Consider the following 18,667-nt stretch of genomic DNA (forward strand, 5'->3'; position numbering starts at 1 on the left):
TTTTTAAATCGAGAAAACCATTCATACACTTGAGTTTTCTCCACAGCATCATCTTTGTAAGCAGTTTTCAACATTAAAACAATTTCAACAGCGTTTTTACCAAGTAGGAAACAAAACAGAACGTGGCAGGTCAACGGCCCGCGCTGCACTGAACTGGCGACGAGTTGCGCTAGGCAGGCCCTAGTGGCAGAAATCAGTACTACAAAAGCTCCACCCATGGCAATGCTATTCCGGTTACTTTTAGGTACCCCCTTGTATTAAAACAAAAAAACCGTTTACAAACTATTCCAGGGGATTGAGAAATTTCAATATTTACATAACTTATTCTCGGTTTCATTTATTGTTTTTCCGTATACAAAAATTACGTTTAACACTTTTTTTTCCATATTTATGCAACATAGGAAACTTGTAAGGCCGATAGGTTACGATGCAACTATTTTTACACAAAGGTTGCAAACCAGTTGATATTGAAACAGTTCTGCAATCAAAATAAAACTTTGGAGTGCACACGGATACGGCTCGTAATCAGTATTAAATCGGTTGGTACAGCAGCGAAAAGACGTCATTGATTATTATCAATGTCTCAGACAAGGCAGGGTACAGAGAGAATATTGGATCCATCCATACCTAAGTCAAAATTTGAACTTTAGACTGTTCGTAGTAGCACAAGAATTGTCTCGGACAGATAGAACGTTTATAGCTTTTTATCGAATGTCCACTTCTTCCACAAATTTGAGGTTTAGTTCTTAATCACTCATATTGAAAAAACAAAAAAGAAAATATACATTTGATATGAAATGGAACAACACCTACAACCTCACGTACAACCGATTGCAAACTAGTTTCATCTGAGTCACCTCGTGTACCCCGTTGCAAGATCACTTGGTTTGTAACAGTTGCATCGTAGGCGCCGACTTAAAGATCTATACTAGTTGCATCCGGGTTGACAATTTTCTTATCTACAGGCTAATAACACATTACCAAGAATTACACATACCTGGTCATGAATTTCAACCAATTACTTAAAATTTATCCCCATCCATGGTAGTTATCTCAACATGTTATGATTAATAAGTTGGTAATATGTATTTTGCTTAAGCTCCAGATAAGAAAATGGTTGACCAGAATTCAATATTTATATATCGATGATCCCGGGATGTATAATTAGTTTTTAGTACCATATTTCTTGGAAGGTCTTCGGTAGGCGATTCATATACGATCCTTACAGCAACCCTAATTAAAATTTGACCGCGGGACGCAACTCGAATTCAATCAAAAATTTCTATATGTATAAATGTTGGTAAAATGGCAAAGTAACCCCTTACACATAGAGAGATATTCGTTGTTAAAATTTGGTAGGATAAGGAGGAGGGTTTGTTGGAGTGAATAGGAATTGCTTCTCTGCAGGGCTAACCACTTACATAAAAAATGTTGTATGGAGAATTTCATAACTTATATAAAGATTTGAATCGATTTTTTTATGATTATACGAAATTGAAAATAGAATACACACTCCTTTGCCATTTTCTTCCATAATTTGTTCAAAATAATACGGTTGCGGTGGTTTTTGTTGTTCGCAAACAAACACAAGCCCGATTGGATTTTCTACATTGGTTTAGGGTCAAAATAATACTAAGCGGAGCAATGGTCGGCGCTGAAATGTTACCATACATATCTAATACCGTATCTTGATTTTTTATATGAGTGGAACTACGCTTCGCTTCTATGGTCGGACCGATGGTTGGCGCTCCTTTGTGTTCGTTCACTTCAAATCCAATCCAAATGAATAACATTGAACATAAAAATAAAACATTCTGACATAGTTGTCTTATTTTAAATATTTAAAATGTAATTTCCATTGATTATATTAATCGACTGCAACTATCTCGTCACAAATGATTTTTCATCTCCATTTCTTCAGTGACCATAAAATTCTGTTTTCCGTGTTTGGGCTTTTAAAATACAATTTTTTTATTTTCGTTTTATTAAATGGCTTTTCTTTAATTTCAGAATTAATCCCAAGGCCGGCGAGATCGTGCGACGATCCTCCGTTATACTTGCGATTAAGAATGGGAAAACCTATGAATAAAGTCATACCTAGATCGACGCCTCTAATGTCGTACGGAAAGAAGAAAATGCGGCCGGAGTACTGGTTCAGCGTACCGAAAAACAGAGTAGACGAATTGTATAAATTTATTCAAGGATGGGTACCACATTTGTACGGCGAATTGGATGAAGAGAAGGTAAGTCCGATATCTTATAATTTTTTTTATATCCCACTTTATTTAAGTAAATCGTTTGCTACAATCAACAAGACTTGTTAGAAATAGTCCAATTTTACATGAATTATTGAGTTAGGATGGTTGTCAAGTCGTAGATCGTATTTTTGGGATACTACTAGTGCCATGAAGTTTATAAATGTTCGAAGAACCATCAAATTATGATTATTAGGGCCTTGATATTGTAAATATCCGAAGGATCATTAAATTTTTTATTTGTTTAATTATAATTAACAATGTTTAATCAGTATTGACAAAAACCGGTTCGAATGTCAATTGTCAATTGTCACTTGTCGCTCATATTTCACAGAATAAATCAGATTAGAGTTATCCAACCTTAAAACGCAGAGCTGTATAATTGTAAGGTTGGTTGCTTGATGTATTGAACAGATACATTGGATATTTTTTTGGTTTATACTTTTTATTTGAGTATCTTGAGCAATTACCTCATTAGGTACATACCAAGAGGCGTTTGCAATACTACGAAGAACCTTTCTAGAATTTCGATGTACTAGTAGAGTTGTAGACCAACAATTTATTGTTGATAAATGTGATTAGCGCCCTATCAATCAACATAGTTTCCTGAATCTCAATCTTAATTTTTACCTCTTGTGAATATATGTGTTCTCCGGATAACTCTGCGATCCAGATGTATACTTGAGTATATCATGTATTCTTGATTTTGTAAAAAATGACCGTTGAATGTGACAGTTGGATAACTACCCTTTTTCTGTGTGAAAATAATAATTTACTTCAATACGCCAGATGGAACCAAGGTTAATTTGCAGTGCCAGAGATGCTGCAGCTGGGTCTTGGTGAGCAGATAGGACAGCATTTTCATCAGCAGTTATATGGGTATTAGTAGAAAGATCAGCTGTATACAGTAAATACCTTTGGTCCCAGTACGTGTCCTTGTGGCAGACCTGAGTTAATCGGATGAAAGGTTATAGTTTGGTCTGGGAAATAGTAATGAGGGAGGTTTTTTCTCGTCAAAGGCCTCTGCTATGTCCAGATAGACAGCAGAACAGTATTCTTTATTTTCAAGGGACTAGTTTATTTTTTGGTAATGTAGTGTACTTATTGAAACCGATATCTCATATTATTGTATTAAAGTTTATTTACAGTATTTCTACTAGTAGATTTAATATCGCATTGTAAAGATTTTTACATTTGTTTATAGTTATAGTATTAAAACAAATATGTTTATTGTTTTGACAAAAAATTTATTAAAAATATTTACAGAGATTACCTCAAAAAATGACGAAAATACTACTAAAACAAACTTCAATACAAATTATTATTTTAATATAGAAATTATACTCTTTTTGGTGTTAATTATCTTCTAAGATATTTGTATTTTGACAATAGAAAAAACAAACGAATTAATTTTATCAAACAATTTGTGGGTAGTTTGACGAAAGAATGATAGTTTCCGCCATGTTTCTAATGTCACCTGTCAAAATATTAGTGTCCGCCATGTTTGGTCATAATATTATCAGTTTCCGCCATATTTCTAATGTCATCTATCAAGATATTAGTTTCTGTCATGTTTCTATTGTCATCTGTCAAAATATCATTAGTTTCCGACATGTTTCTAATATTATCTGTGAAAATATCATTAGTTTCTGCCATATTTCTAATGTCATCTGTCAAAATATTAGTTTCCGCCATGTTTGGTCATAATATTATCAGTTTCCGCCATGTTTCTAATGTCATCTATCAAAATATTAGTTTCTGTTATGTTTCTATTGTCATCGGTCAAAATATTATTAGTTTCCGACATATTTCTGATTTCATCTGTGAAAATATCATTAGTTTCTGCCATATTTCTAATGTCATCGGTCAAAATATCGTTAGTTTCCGACATGTTTCTAATATTATCTGACAAAATATTAGTTTTCGCCATGTTTCTAATGCCATCTATCAAAATATTAGTTTCTGTCATGTTTCTATTGTCATCTGTCAAAATATCATTAGTTTCCGACATATTTCTGATTTCATCTGTGAAAATATCATTAGTTTCTGCCATATTTCTAATGTCATCGGTCAAAATATCGTTAGTTTCCGACATGTTTCTAATATTATCTGACAAAATATTAGTTTTCGCCATGTTTCTAATACCATCTATCAAGATATTAGTTTCTGTCATGTTTCTATTGTCATCTGTCAAAATATCATTAGTTTCCGACATGTTTCTAATATTATCTGTGAAAATATCATTAGTTTCTGCCATATTTCTAATGTCATCTGTCAAAATATTAGTTTCCGCCATGTTTGGTCATAATATTATCAGTTTCCGCCATGTTTCTAATGTCATCTATCAAAATATTAGTTTCTGTTATGTTTCTATTGTCATCGGTCAAAATATTATTAGTTTCCGACATATTTCTGATTTCATCTGTGAAAATATCATTAGTTTCTGCCATATTTCTAATGTCATCGGTCAAAATATCGTTAGTTTCCGACATGTTTCTAATATTATCTGACAAAATATTAGTTTTCGCCATGTTTCTAATGCCATCTATCAAAATATTAGTTTCTGTCATGTTTCTATTGTCATCTGTCAAAATATCATTAGTTTCCGACATATTTCTGATTTCATCTGTGAAAATATCATTAGTTTCTGCCATATTTCTAATGTCATCGGTCAAAATATCGTTAGTTTCCGACATGTTTCTAATATTATCTGACAAAATATTAGTTTTCGCCATGTTTCTAATGCCATCTATCAAAATATTAGTTTCTGTCATGTTTCTATTGTCATCTGTCAAAATATCATTAGTTTCCGACATATTTCTGATTTCATCTGTGAAAATATCATTAGTTTCTGCCATATTTCTAATGTCATCGGTCAAAATATCATTAGTTTCCGACGTATTTCTAATATTATCTGCCAAAATATTCGTTTTCGCCATGTTTCTAATGCCATCTATCAAAATATTAGTTTCTGCCATATTTCTAATGTCATCGGTCAAAATATCGTTAGTTTCCGACATGTTTCTAATATTATCTGACAAAATATTAGTTTTCGCCATGTTTCTAATGCCATCTATCAAAATATTAGTTTCTGTCATATTTCTATTGTCATCTGTCAAAATATCATTAGTTTCCGACATATTTCTGATTTCATCTGTGAAAATATCATTAGTTTCTGCCATATTTCTAATGTCATCGGTCAAAATATCGTTAGTTTCCGACATGTTTCTAATATTATCTGCCAAAATATTCGTTTTCGCCATGTTTCTAATGCCATCTATCAAAATATTAGTTTCTGCCATATTTCTAATGTCATCGGTCAAAATATCGTTAGTTTCCAACATGTTTCTAATATTATCTGACAAAATATTAGTTTTCGCCATGTTTCTAATGCCATCTATCAAAATATTAGTTTCTGTCATATTTCTATTGTCATCTGTCAAAATATCATTAGTTTCCGACATATTTGTGATTTCATCTGTGAAAATATCATTAGTTTCTGCCATATTTCTAATGTCATCGGTCAAAATATCATTAGTTTCCGACGTATTTCTAATATTATCTGCCAAAATCTTGGTTTTCGCCATGTTTCTAATGCCATCTATCAAAATATTAGTTTCTGTCATGTTTCTATTGTCATCTATCAAAATATCATTAGTTTCCGACATATTTCTGATTTCATCTGTGAAAATATCATTAGTTTCTGCCATATTTCTAATGTCATCGGTCAAAATATCATTAGTTTCCGACGTATTTCTAATATTATCTGCCAAAATCTTGGTTTTCGCCATGTTTCTAATGTCATCTGTCAAAATATTAGTTTCCGCCATGTTTTTAATGACATCTGTCAAACTATTAGCTATATAGTGGTATCTGTGGTATTTTTTCTATGATAGTATCAACGTTCCTCCGGTTTTCTTCTATTACAACGTTGCCGTTCCAAAACTATAGATTTTAAAAATGTGTATAGTGTCACATTTCGTACGAATATGGAATCGAATGCATCCAATCTAAACTATTTGTCACATATATCGAACCGAAACTGTCAAATATAAACAGTCACTTAGAGACAAGTTTTCTCAATAGATTCACGTCAAAAATAAAGTTTCTAACGTCATCTGATAAAATATTATAAGTTTCCGTTACGTTTCGAATGTCATCTGTCAAAATTTCACATAAAACTGAAGATTTAATGGATTTCAACTAATGTAGTATCCGCTGCAACGGCGGCGTCGCAAAATGATCTGATGGCGTCGCATTCTATTACAAACGATCGCAATTAATATTTTTGAAATCTAAAGATGACTTGCTTCAAAGTGTCTATCGAGCGATTTCCAATTTTCAAGTGGGAACATCAGATATTACAAAATCTCATTATTTCCATCCCTAGTACATCCGAATAATCGATTATTTATGAAATACGTTTAAGTTTGTATCACCATGATGCTCGTCATTGTTTTTGTCGCAATAATCAGCAATTTAATTTCATTAAAATTTATTATTCTTTTTCGTTTATTCGATTAACACGTCAACTTCTTCGTTCTCACGACGACACGACTTTCCTGTCTAGCGTAGTATTGAAATATTTTCTATAAATGTATGGTGTTGATGTAATATTCATGAGAAAAACATACGTGCAAAGCAGCTCTAAACACAATCATCACTTCCATATGAATAAGACATAAATAAATAACTTTAATGAACAACAACAAAACAATATAAAAAACAATATCAAGTATAATTTTATTAGAATGTAAAAAATATTCGTTTTAGAAGGTACTGTTGCTTTATCGCTTTGATAAACTTTTTAATATTTAGAAGTGTTACGCACCTAGACATAAACCCATCGTGCCCAATTTGACCCAAAAGTCGATATCCTTTGAGAAGCTTGAAATTTATTGACGACATTATGTAAGTTGTGATGCTTACCCAGTTTGAACCGCGTTCGTGCTGGAAATTTGCAGATGACGTGGTCTGCAGATTCATTTTCCTTCATGAACTAACGGCATTCCATATCATTAGTGTAACCCATAGTGTGGAAGAGGTAGGATACAGTCACTAGTCGAACTTCGCGCCTATTTGATTGAAGCAGTTATTTGGTACAAGAGGCAGGTGTCTCATACCCAGTGTTTATCCATGTCCGGCGAGCCGTTGAAAGGCACGGTTACAACACTTTTGGCTATCCCAAGAATGGTTACTGGGCTCACTGGATTTGCTGATTCATATTTGACGAGCGGGTCAGCTTCGTTGCCCGAGTGACAGGCCACCTTGCCACCAGTTCTTGTAGGACTTTCTTGCAGTAGTCCGGAGCCCACTTATTCGGCTGAATATCTGTATTATGTCTGTGCTAATATTTGATATCAATAGCAGATCTTGTAGCTAATTATCATTAGAAAGTGATGGCATCTACTTATCAACTTTTATTTTTATTTCTGTATCGTCATAAAAAATCTTCTATGTCTTTCTTGGTTAGCCCATCATACCCTCAAGGCTCGGATCAATTTAGAAACTCACGTGGTGGACCTTTTTAAGGACTTTTATTGGTAACAAGAATTTTCTCTTTTGAATGAAAAAAAACAAGGAATACAAACAAAACTTACCTTCTTGGGAATATTCTTAGCCCTTAATATCTTTATATTAACAAAATTCCTTGAAAATACTAAAAATTTTGTGACTATTATGTTATAAACCGCAAGCCCTTCGTTAAGTAACTGCCAAATTGGCAACCACTACAAATGCCCTCTGGCATCGAAGTAAAGTTGCAGTTTAATTCATAAATCTTTTCTTTAATATTGTTTCTTAAATCTATCAAATTTCGTGGATTATTCTCGTGGACCACGCTCTTAAGATAATCCCACAAGAAAAAATCAGCTAGGGTCAAATCAGGGCTCCGAAGTGGCCATTCAATATCACCTCTTCGTGAAATTACCTTTTCTGGAAACAACTCGTGTAAGGCAGCTAAAGAGTTGTTAGTTGTATGCGATTTGACCCCTTCCTGTTGGAACCATGTCAGCCGGTTATAATGCTCACATTGTTACAGTAGAGGCCCGAAAAAATTGCATATCATGTCGACAAATCGAGCAGAAATTACAGTCACTGCGTGTCCTCTGTTATCTTCATAAAAATAAGGTCCAATAATGCAGTTCGCCGACATAGCGACCCACACGGTGACTTTTGGGCTATGCCACGGGCGTTTATGTAAGGTTTGTGGATTCTTCTTTTGTCCCCAAAAACGAATTTTGGCGATTTACGTATCCATCCAATTGGAAATGTGCCTCATCGCTGATGAACACCGAACCAACGTATCCGTATTACAAGAAATTGGTCCACGTCCAAGGGGGCTAACCAGAATAAACCGCATGTATCTGCAGTACCTGGGAGATATAAGTAGAAGATCAGGAACAATGGAACGATTAATCATAGAAGAGAAAGTAGAACGCAAACGACCAAGAGGCAGATCTCCAGCTAGATGGGTAGACCCAACAAAACCCTTAAAAAATATGAGACTGCATCATGCCGAAGAGATTGCACAGGATAAGCAAGCATGGAAACAACCGCTGAATCAAATATAAATGGTGTCACTTTATCCTTTGGAGAATAATGAAAAGAGGAGGAGGAAGATTCTGGAGGGATCACGTAGAAAGAATGCCAGAAGATAGATGTACAAAGTGGGCTAAAACTCAGAGATCCAACACAGGCAGAGGTGGTACGAGAGCTGGAGTTCAGCTTCTTAGGAAGATCCAAGAAGAGGGCCAGACGTACAGGATTGAACAGGACCTGAAAGAGAAAGAAGAAGGAGGAGGATGCGATGAATTGTCGGCTTACAGAATCTGCTACTGACTGAATGTTCTCAGGGTTTCTTGCTGTTCTTGAACGGCCGCGATGAACTTCGTCAATAGTGTTTCCAATAGTAATAAAATAATAATAAAAGATTGTTCTCGAAATGCGCTCGTAGACAAAACGAGCGTTGCTCTCTCGTGTACGGCATGATGGCAACTAAAAATTTAAGGAACGCGTTAGTAAAAGACTCCCGCGATGATCCTTTCCCACGCCTTGTTTGCTTCTCACTCATTCTTGAAATAGTTGAATCGTTTTGAGACATTCTGTATTAAGTTTTTTTTTGATTTTAAATTCATTATGTTCTATTCTCTATAGTCGTGGATCGTTAATGTTATAATAAACATTTCATTATTATTATTATCATTATCATATTTCATATAAAAAACATTATCAAAACCAATTCATCCCACCATATGTTGAAAAACAATTAGCGATTCAAAATAAGTATACCGTAAAATTCTGATTCGTGCGTCAGTTTTCCTTTCGGAGACACAAAAAAAAATTGTCAACATTTCCTTTGTTCATTATATAAATAACAACCAACTGATCAGTGCACGAACATGTGGAGGTACAAAAACAAATTTATTTTTAAACGCTTCAAACAAATATTAAGAAGGAACATTTCGAATAATTACAATGTTAATAAGGTAAGTAGGAAAGAGATTAATTCTCTTAATGAGATAATTTTTAGCTTTACACAATATTACTAATCTAAGATAAACGTATTCTCAATTGGATTCATAAATGGTAATACTGGTACAGATAAAACCATATTTGTTTTTGTGCCATTTTCCTCTCTCTATTTCTCGCTAACAAACCACAGAAGTGAAGAGTGGCCAGTATTTCTTAATTATATTTGTTACGTAACGAAAATGAACGTATTTTTTGTAGTGTACTAAATAACTATTCGTTATTCATTATAAACTTTAAAACAGTGTAGTTCATTCTTGTGTTTTCATGGAAGTAGGAGCAAGGACCGTTGAACTCTTTTTAACCAGGTAAGTCTAAATAAAACTTATAGTCATTTTGAAACTCAGGAAGTCGCTGAACTAATCGAGGAAATTGAAATCGATGAGGAAAAAGAAACATGATTCTGGAAAGAAGAGAAAGCTAAAGTCTCCAAGAACATCACTTGATGAAGATAAGAGCTGCTCGGAAGTACAAAAGAGAGGTTCAAGTAATTAAATGCTTCAACCAGGTCTTGAAGAATTAGAGGGTAAAAACGGAAAGAAATGGAAGACGTCTAGCTTGGTGAGATCTGGAAAAATGCGGACAAGGCCCTACCCCTCAAACTGGATACAGTGACGACATCCTGGAGTATCTGAAACTATTTTTTACCGTTTCATTTATGGAAGTAGTTCTTCGTTTCACCAATATAGAGATATTAATTCAGCAGAAAAACTATAAGCAAATTACGTCGACTTGAAGAGCTAAATACTCTATTTGGTTTACTGATTCTGAGTGGTGCTCTGAAAAGCAATCATCTATCTATCCAAAAATGTGTCAAGGATAGGATTGACGCAGCAATTGGACCTACAACTTTAGTTACTCGGGTAGCACCTGCGGCAGAAACACAACAGAAAAAACGACGCATATGCTCTAAATGCGACTACAAACTCCGAGGAATGACAAAAACGTCTTGTAGGAGTTGTTCCTTAGCAATATGCGACGAACATCAAGTGGTATTGTGTAAAAATTGTTTCGAAGAAAGGTAGTAAATGTGAATTGAAAAAAATATTGACTTTTATATAATTTTTGTGTTCTCTAAGTCATTTTTATTTGAATTTTTTATGTAGCATTTATTTACATATTTACTTTTGTAATATTCGGCACAAAATGTGCATGTTTTTAATATGCCGTCAATAAAAATGTTAAATGGATAATTATTTGTTCTTCTTGTTTCCTTTACAACTTTCTTAATTGATTTTTAGATACTGTTAGTCGCAATGACGAAGGTTTAGTAATGAGGTACCTAAATTGAGGTTTAGTACTCCAGGGTTTTTATAAATAAATACCTATGATTGACGTGAATATTTGGCGCTTCTGGTAGGTTCCTTCTAAGTTTGCTACATTAATCTGCTAGCATTCCTGGACTGTTTTTCCCTTGGTAGCGATTTTCTATTAAAGATGAAATCTTTCTCTTTGTTCGTCACTTCTTCTTCTTCTCATTGAAGGCTGGCGACCACGTTTTTAAACAATTCTCTGATGCTGAAATTTGTCCATTCTCTTATGTTACGGATTTCTTCTTCCTGCCCTGCATTATGTTCTGTAGCAGGAGGTATTTGTCGTTGCGTAAGATGTGTCCTATGTAAGACGTTTTTTTTTAACTTAATCATTGTCAACAGCTTTCTTTTGCGACCAAAGCGTCTTAGTACTTCGTCACTTACCACACCCAAATTCTCGGGCAAGAAATCCAGAAGAGATTACAGGTATTTTTGAAGACATATCACATACCCAAAGATTTGTATGAAATTATAAACTCATTGATTAAGTTTGTTTAGGTTAGGTTATTAAACCGTGATGAGTTTTGCAAAATTATATCAGTTATTTCATGGACATCAAAAATGCGGTCATGTTTTTTTAAAGCTTTAGATATTATTCCGAAATCCCTGTCACACTGGAGGAAACTGCAGCGAACAGGGAAAGACTGATTGACTTTTTGGAAACGGCCGGAATCTGTCAGGTATAAGCAAAACCTTGATATCGGTTGGTTTTTGCTTTGGCCTGAACAGTTATCAATGAACAGGCTTAGCCCAGTGTATTGTCTTGGTACTGATACTGATTTTTGGTATTCGTTTCGTAATATGTTTTTCATCTTTACCTTCTTGTGACTGTTCGAGCTGCAGTGCCGAGTAAAACTTTTTACTTCTTGATTTATGTACCATAAGCTCTGCAATTGCCGCTAGTTTAGCTACATTATTTAAAGTAGGACTCTTCATTTTCACATTAAGCTCCTCACACTTACTACATACATCAATTTGCAGATAGTTGAAATTGTTTCTATAATATTGCAAATAAAATGATTTGCTTACTAAAATCCTAACAACAGGGTGTTTTTGCAAGTACAACCCCACATCGCTTTAATATTTAGATCAATTTGATAAATAGTAGCTTTCTTACTCTTGTAATGAGTCCAGAAATCAAACAACAGACTCCATAGAGGAAGTGGACTTACGTATTTAAAAAAAAACTCATGATAAAATCGCTCTTTTAATAAAAATTGATGTATTTTGATGTTTAGACTACAAAACCAGAAAATCGAAAAAACTTAGGCCCGTTTAAAACAACCGAATTCAATTTACGCGTGAATTTTAAAGTAAATCAATTTGGGCCCGTGAGAACTTTCATTAAAAGAAAAAAAATTCCACTCGTATAATAAACAATAATTTCTTTATGAATTATCAACACTTTTAGTGAGAAAAATAACACGACAAAGGATTTTTTTTCAAGCTAACAATAACCTTGTTAAGACCTTTGGCAATCAAATTTATTTCATCTTTATTATTTCCGTTTTTATTACACAATAGCCCGAAATATATATTTTTTTAATGTCCAGTACTTTGGTTTTATTATACTATTCTTAGATCCATATTTTCTCATGATAAAAATATTGATACTTCAACCAAAATCATTCAAGGTCGTCTTCAAATTTTAAACGGTTAATTTCAATCAAATTAATCGGTTAAATTAGATTATGAAGTCAGGATTCATATCGCAGTATAAAACCCTGCAACTGTAGCAGCCGTGCACAAGAAAATTTTTGGAATGTCTATACGTAAAATCACGTCAAATGAATATTTGGCGTATTATATACAACTCTTTTAAATTTTAATAAAATACCTATCAAGAAACTAACGAAATATTCAATTATACTTTTGTGGATTTTGACGATTAAAGAGAAAACCCGGAGATATTCTAAGAATGGACAAAAATATTTCTTTATTTACAACATTGATCAATTTTTTGCCATACTGACCACACTGTTTACACGCGTTTCGATAACAAAGTTATCATCTTCAGAGACCGAAGGTAAACAGGATATTGACTTCCTTTATAACACAGCTTCGCTTCGCCCGATTATTGGCTTTGTTTTTCCAATTTTTAAGTTACATACTTTATAGATCGAGTTTTGCTTCATCAAACTACTTTTTCGGGGACTTCTTTCGGAGACGTGCAAACTTGCGAAATCAATTACCAAGGAACGTCTCTATACCCTGTTTTTAAATGAAAAAACTTAAACCTTTCACATGAATCATAGCTATTGGTAAAGACCAAGTAGTCTTCCAAACAGACGCAAATCTGTCAAACTGACGTCACAAATTACACGACATTACCTCACTTTATAGTTAAATGAAAATAAACAACATAAAAATAAATAATGTGGTTTCTTTTACGTTAACATCGATGAATAAAATGTGAGTTTGAAAAAAAAATTATTGTTATGAACTTGCCCACCGATATAGATCGCGAAGCCGGTCCTGTTCTGATATTTTAATAGGAGCCAAATCAAGGTTAATGCGCCGGTTATTCATTGATATTGTGGCGACTATTTCTTTGTAACCTGTTTACATTATATTGTAACTAATTTTATGGAGACACTTTCTAAATCTTGAGAATTTTTATTTGTTTACGGCAAATTAGGTATTTCCACAAAATCGAAGATTCTAGAATGTGATGTTAGTGTATATAAAACGAGTTTCTAGCAGTAGAGAAATGAATGATGTATTAAAATGAATTTGATGATAAGTTAGTAAATAGTTTAGTGTGTAAGTGTTAGTGAATAGTTGATATGTATTTTGTGATTAAAGCTGTCTAAATAAATTAGAACATTATATTATAAGCACAACATAGAAAGATAACCTAAAAAATTTGTTTATGTCAATGTTACCAAGACGAAAGCTTTCATGCGATGGCTATACGGTTGCTGTAATTAGTGACGTTAAAACATTGGATTATATGACGTTTATGAAAGAAGATCGTCCTATTCCTTGTGGAGGAGTCCTTGTGTGAAAACCGCATCAAAATCGTTTCAGTATTTTTTGAGTTTATAACATCAGTTACATATTGACGTAAAGGGGAATAGTTGAATTTCACTGTACTAACAATAATCTTAGTCAATTTATTTATTAGCCAACCGATTAATAAATCCTCCTCCGCAATTTTTAATTTAGAGATTCTTCGATAGCTCGACACAAGTGGATTCGTATCGCCGACTACCGACAGTAAAATTGAAATAAACATTGACTTTTTATATTCGTGAATAAATTTTTTGGTTAAAAGACAATTAACGTATCGGAAACGGGTCGCGTCGTAATTTCGTTGATTTTCATTCATTTTGTGAATAATCTAATGTCCAATAAGCAACCTTGGTGCACCCATAACATAATCATTTAATAAGACTTGTTATTTGTTAGTTTAAACGTGAATAAGTGTGTTGTTAGTAAAAGTGATTTATAGACTTTGAAGCTCGATTTTATTGCGATTTTATAAGATTCACTCAACAATTTTTTTCGGTAAGATAATTTGGTATTTTTCTAACATTACCACCTCATAAAACCAGAATTTTTCACATCAAAGAGAGTACTAATTGCGAACGGAGATCTGTAAATGCGCATTTCAAATAAATTTTAAACATAATCACCATATAAATGAAGTCTTTCCACACTTATAAACCGTACAAGTTAACACTTTATCTCCTGGTGGAATTATGAAAAATAAAATTTTTAATCAAGTACATTCCAGTTCAAAAAGTAATAATAGTTTGTCATATACAGCTTTCTGCCGAGCTATTCTTTCATATTTGGGCACAAAAAATAGTAACAAGGAACTAGATCAGGTGAATATAAGGGATTAGGTAATAAATCTTAACGCAGTGAGGTTAATTTTTCTGCAACAATAGCCGATGAATTGGTAGGTGTTTCGCCCTACATTAGATATCAAAATGTGTCAGTAAATGAGTATAATATTGGCCATTTATTTATTTTTTTGATTTTTTCTAAATAATCAATAAACCTTTGGAAAACAAAAATATTGTAGTGGTGTCTCAGGTGTGACGGTCCACTTTTAGGGTAATATTTACGCAACTTTTTCTCGGTGTCTTTAATGTTTATTTTTACGTTAATTATGGTTTTCGAAAACTAGTCTTTTACTCTTCAACATATAATGCTAGTTCTTTAACAAGCAATCAGATCCTCAAAACTGATCATAAAATTCGTTTCTTTACACAAAAGGGCGCCGCATGTTTGTCACTTTAATACAAAAACAATTTTGTAATTGAATCGGTTTTTTTTTAAATGGGCGTAAGTCCAAGAAAGTAAACTTTCGGAAAACTAAAAAAAAACTTTAAATCAAAATATTTCACTTGAAATATTTTTCAAAAAATGTCAACGTGTAAAGAATTTTTTTTCATTTATCTAAATAAATAATCAATAAACCTTTGAAACACCAGAACATTGTAGTGACGTCTCAGGTACTTTCATTTTTCAGTATTTTATCAATGATTTGCACTTTTAGGGTAATATTTACGCAACTTTTTCTCGGTGTCTTTAATGTTTATTTTTACGTTAATTATGGTTTTCGAAAACTAGTCTTTTACTCTTCAACATATAATGCTAGTTCTCTAACAAGCAATCAGATCCTCAAAACTGATCATAAAATTCGTTTCTTTACACAAAAGGGCGCCGCATGTTTGTCACTTTAATACAAAAACAACTTTGTAATTGAATCGGTTTTTTTAAATGGGCGTAAGTCCAAGAAAGTAAACTTTCGGAAAACTAAAAAAAAACTTTAAATCAAAATATTTCACTTGAAATATTTTTCAAAAAATGTCAACGTGTAAAGAATTTTTTTTCATTTATCTAAATAAATAATCAATAAACCTTTGAAACACCAGAACATTGTAGTGACGTCTCAGGTACTTTCATTTTTCAGTATTTTATCAATGATTTGCACTTTTAGGGTAATATTTACGCAACTTTTTCTCGGTGTCTTTAATGTTTATTTTTACGTTAATTATGGTTTTCGAAAACTAGTCTTTTACTCTTCAACATATAATGCTAGTTCTCTAACAAGCAATCAGATCCTCAAAACTGATCATAAAATTCGTTTCTTTACACAAAAGGGCGCCGCATGTTTGTCACTTTAATACAAAAACAACTTTGTAATTGAATCGGTTTTTTTAAATGGGCGTAAGTCCAAGAAAGTAAACTTTCGGAAAACTAAAAAAAAACTTTAAATCAAAATATTTCACTTGAAATATTTTTCAAAAAATGTCAACGTGTAAAGAATTTTTTTTCATTTATCTAAATAAATAATCAATAAACCTTTGAAACACCAGAACATTGTAGTGACGTCTCAGGTACTTTCATTTTTCAGTATTTTATCAATGATTTGCACTTTTAGGGTAATATTTACGCAACTTTTTCTCGGTGTCTTTAATGTTTATTTTTACGTTAATTATGGTTTTCGAAAACTAGTCTTTTACTCTTCAACATATAATGCTAGTTCTCTAACAAGCAATCAGATCCTCAAAACTGATCATAAAATTCGTTTCTTTACACAAAAGGGCGCCGCATGTTTGTCACTTTAATACAAAAACAACTTTGTAATTGAATCGGTTTTTTTAAATGGGCGTAAGTCCAAGAAAGTAAACTTTCGGAAAACTAAAAAAAAACTTTAAATCAAAATATTTCACTTGAAATATTTTTCAAAAAATGTCAACGTGTAAAGAATTTTTTTTCATTTATCTAAATAAATAATCAATAAACCTTTGAAACACCAGAACATTGTAGTGACGTCTCAGGTACTTTCATTTTTCAGTATTTTATCAATGATTTGCACTTTTAGGGTAATATTTACGCAACTTTTTCTCGGTGTCTTTAATGTTTATTTTTACGTTAATTATGGTTTTCGAAAACTAGTCTTTTACTCTTCAACATATAATGCTAGTTCTCTAACAAGCAATCAGATCCTCAAAACTGATCATAAAATTCGTTTCTTTACACAAAAGGGCGCCGCATGTTTGTCACTTTAATACAAAAACAACTTTGTAATTGAATCGGTTTTTTTAAATGGGCGTAAGTCCAAGAAAGTAAACTTTCGGAAAACTAAAAAAAAAACTTTAAATCAAAATATTTCACTTGAAATATTTTTCAAAAAATGTCAACGTGTAAAGAATTTTTTTTCATTTATCTAAATAAATAATCAATAAACCTTTGAAACACCAGAACATTGTAGTGACGTCTCAGGTACTTTCATTTTTCAGTATTTTATCAATGATTTCAAATGATTAGAGGTGACGGTGCACTTTTAGGGTAATATTTACGTAACTTTTTCTCGGTGTCTTTAATGTTTATTTTTATGTTAATTATGGTTTTCGAAAACTAGTTTTTCCGCAGAAAGATATCCAATATCGACAGTGGCTTTCAATTGTTTTGGAAAAAATTGTATCACACAACAATATGAGACGATTTAACTTTGATAACCATGACAAAAATGAAAAGGAAATTTGTAAATTAGAAGGTTTCAAAAAATTACGTTCTAAGAGTAAACCAACAGGAAAAAAATGTTGCCAAACCAGAATGCGATTGGTGGAAACGAATATTTAGAAATTGAAGAGAAAGATCTTGGAAAATATAAGATAAAAAAAGTTTGTTTATCTTTGGGATCACAACTGATAAAAAAAAAAGGAAAAGAAACAAATAAATAAAACAATAGCTACAGGAACTAAGCAGTGAGAGGATTAAGAAAGTTGATAAGATATTATGACCAACATCAACATTAGATACGGAAATGAAACATGAGAGAAAAAGTAACCAAGAACTGAAGAAGTTTCATAAAAGTTCAAAGAATGAATTGGGGTATATTGAAAGGAAGTTGGAAAATTAATATACAAAAAGTGTCATTGAAGAAAGAGAAGGAGGTTAAATAACGAAAGAAAAAATGGTTGGATGTAGTCTGAGAAAATTAGAGTACAAAGTTCCTTTGAAAAGAAATTGCAAAAGTAGTTGAAAACAGAATAAATTTAGGGTCTTAAAGACAAAGACAAATAACAAAGAATCATCGATAAATTTTTTCTTTGATCAATATGTTGGAGGAAAACATTATTTAAAAAATTCAGTTTTCATTTTATTATAACACAAACGATGAATGCAGAAAGTAGTTATAAAAACAAAGACCATTTGGTATGTTTGGTATGTTATTGATTTTATGTCTCTTTTGATTTGATTAATTCTTTTATAATTTTTTGAAAGAAACTAATTTTAAATCAAAACAGACCTAAAATCAAGAACATTTAGAAGCAAAAACAATTATACTGATTTGGGTACATCACAAATGAAAAGTCACAGAAGATATTTGAGAAATTTGAGTGTAGGGAGTGTGAGAAAAATGAACCCTATATGATTTATAAAAAAAATTGACTACAAAAATTTGATAAAACGATTTAAACATGTTTTTATAAGAATTACGTTTAGGCCGCCGTTATAATTTCAAGCGGCGGGCTGTAAGCGATAGACGACCTAACCTGCAAATATTTTACATTCTGGAGGCATCGCCGGCGGTACTCGCAACAT

The 18,667-nt window shown here is 32.5% G+C and overlaps 1 protein-coding gene across 18 annotated transcripts in view; it reads left to right on the forward strand.

Moving 5' to 3' along the window:
* Window positions 1-18,667, forward strand: part of LOC130450202 (TLD domain-containing protein 2) — a 235,304-nt gene that overhangs the window by 169,542 nt on the left and 47,095 nt on the right. For 15 of the 18 annotated variants that reach the window (XM_056788460.1, XM_056788455.1, XM_056788463.1 and 12 more), the window contains one exon: window positions 2,011-2,243. In XM_056788460.1, coding sequence (XP_056644438.1) covers window positions 2,011-2,243 — 233 coding nt within the window. Of the gene's footprint in view, window positions 1-2,010; window positions 2,244-9,573; window positions 9,743-14,276; window positions 14,609-18,667 lie in introns of those variants that run through there. The other 3 variants (XM_056788469.1, XM_056788467.1, XM_056788470.1) reach the window with 3 other exon arrangements.

Source organism: Diorhabda sublineata, chromosome 11 (assembly GCF_026230105.1).
Source record: "Diorhabda sublineata isolate icDioSubl1.1 chromosome 11, icDioSubl1.1, whole genome shotgun sequence".
Lineage (NCBI taxonomy): Eukaryota > Metazoa > Arthropoda > Insecta > Coleoptera > Chrysomelidae > Diorhabda > Diorhabda sublineata.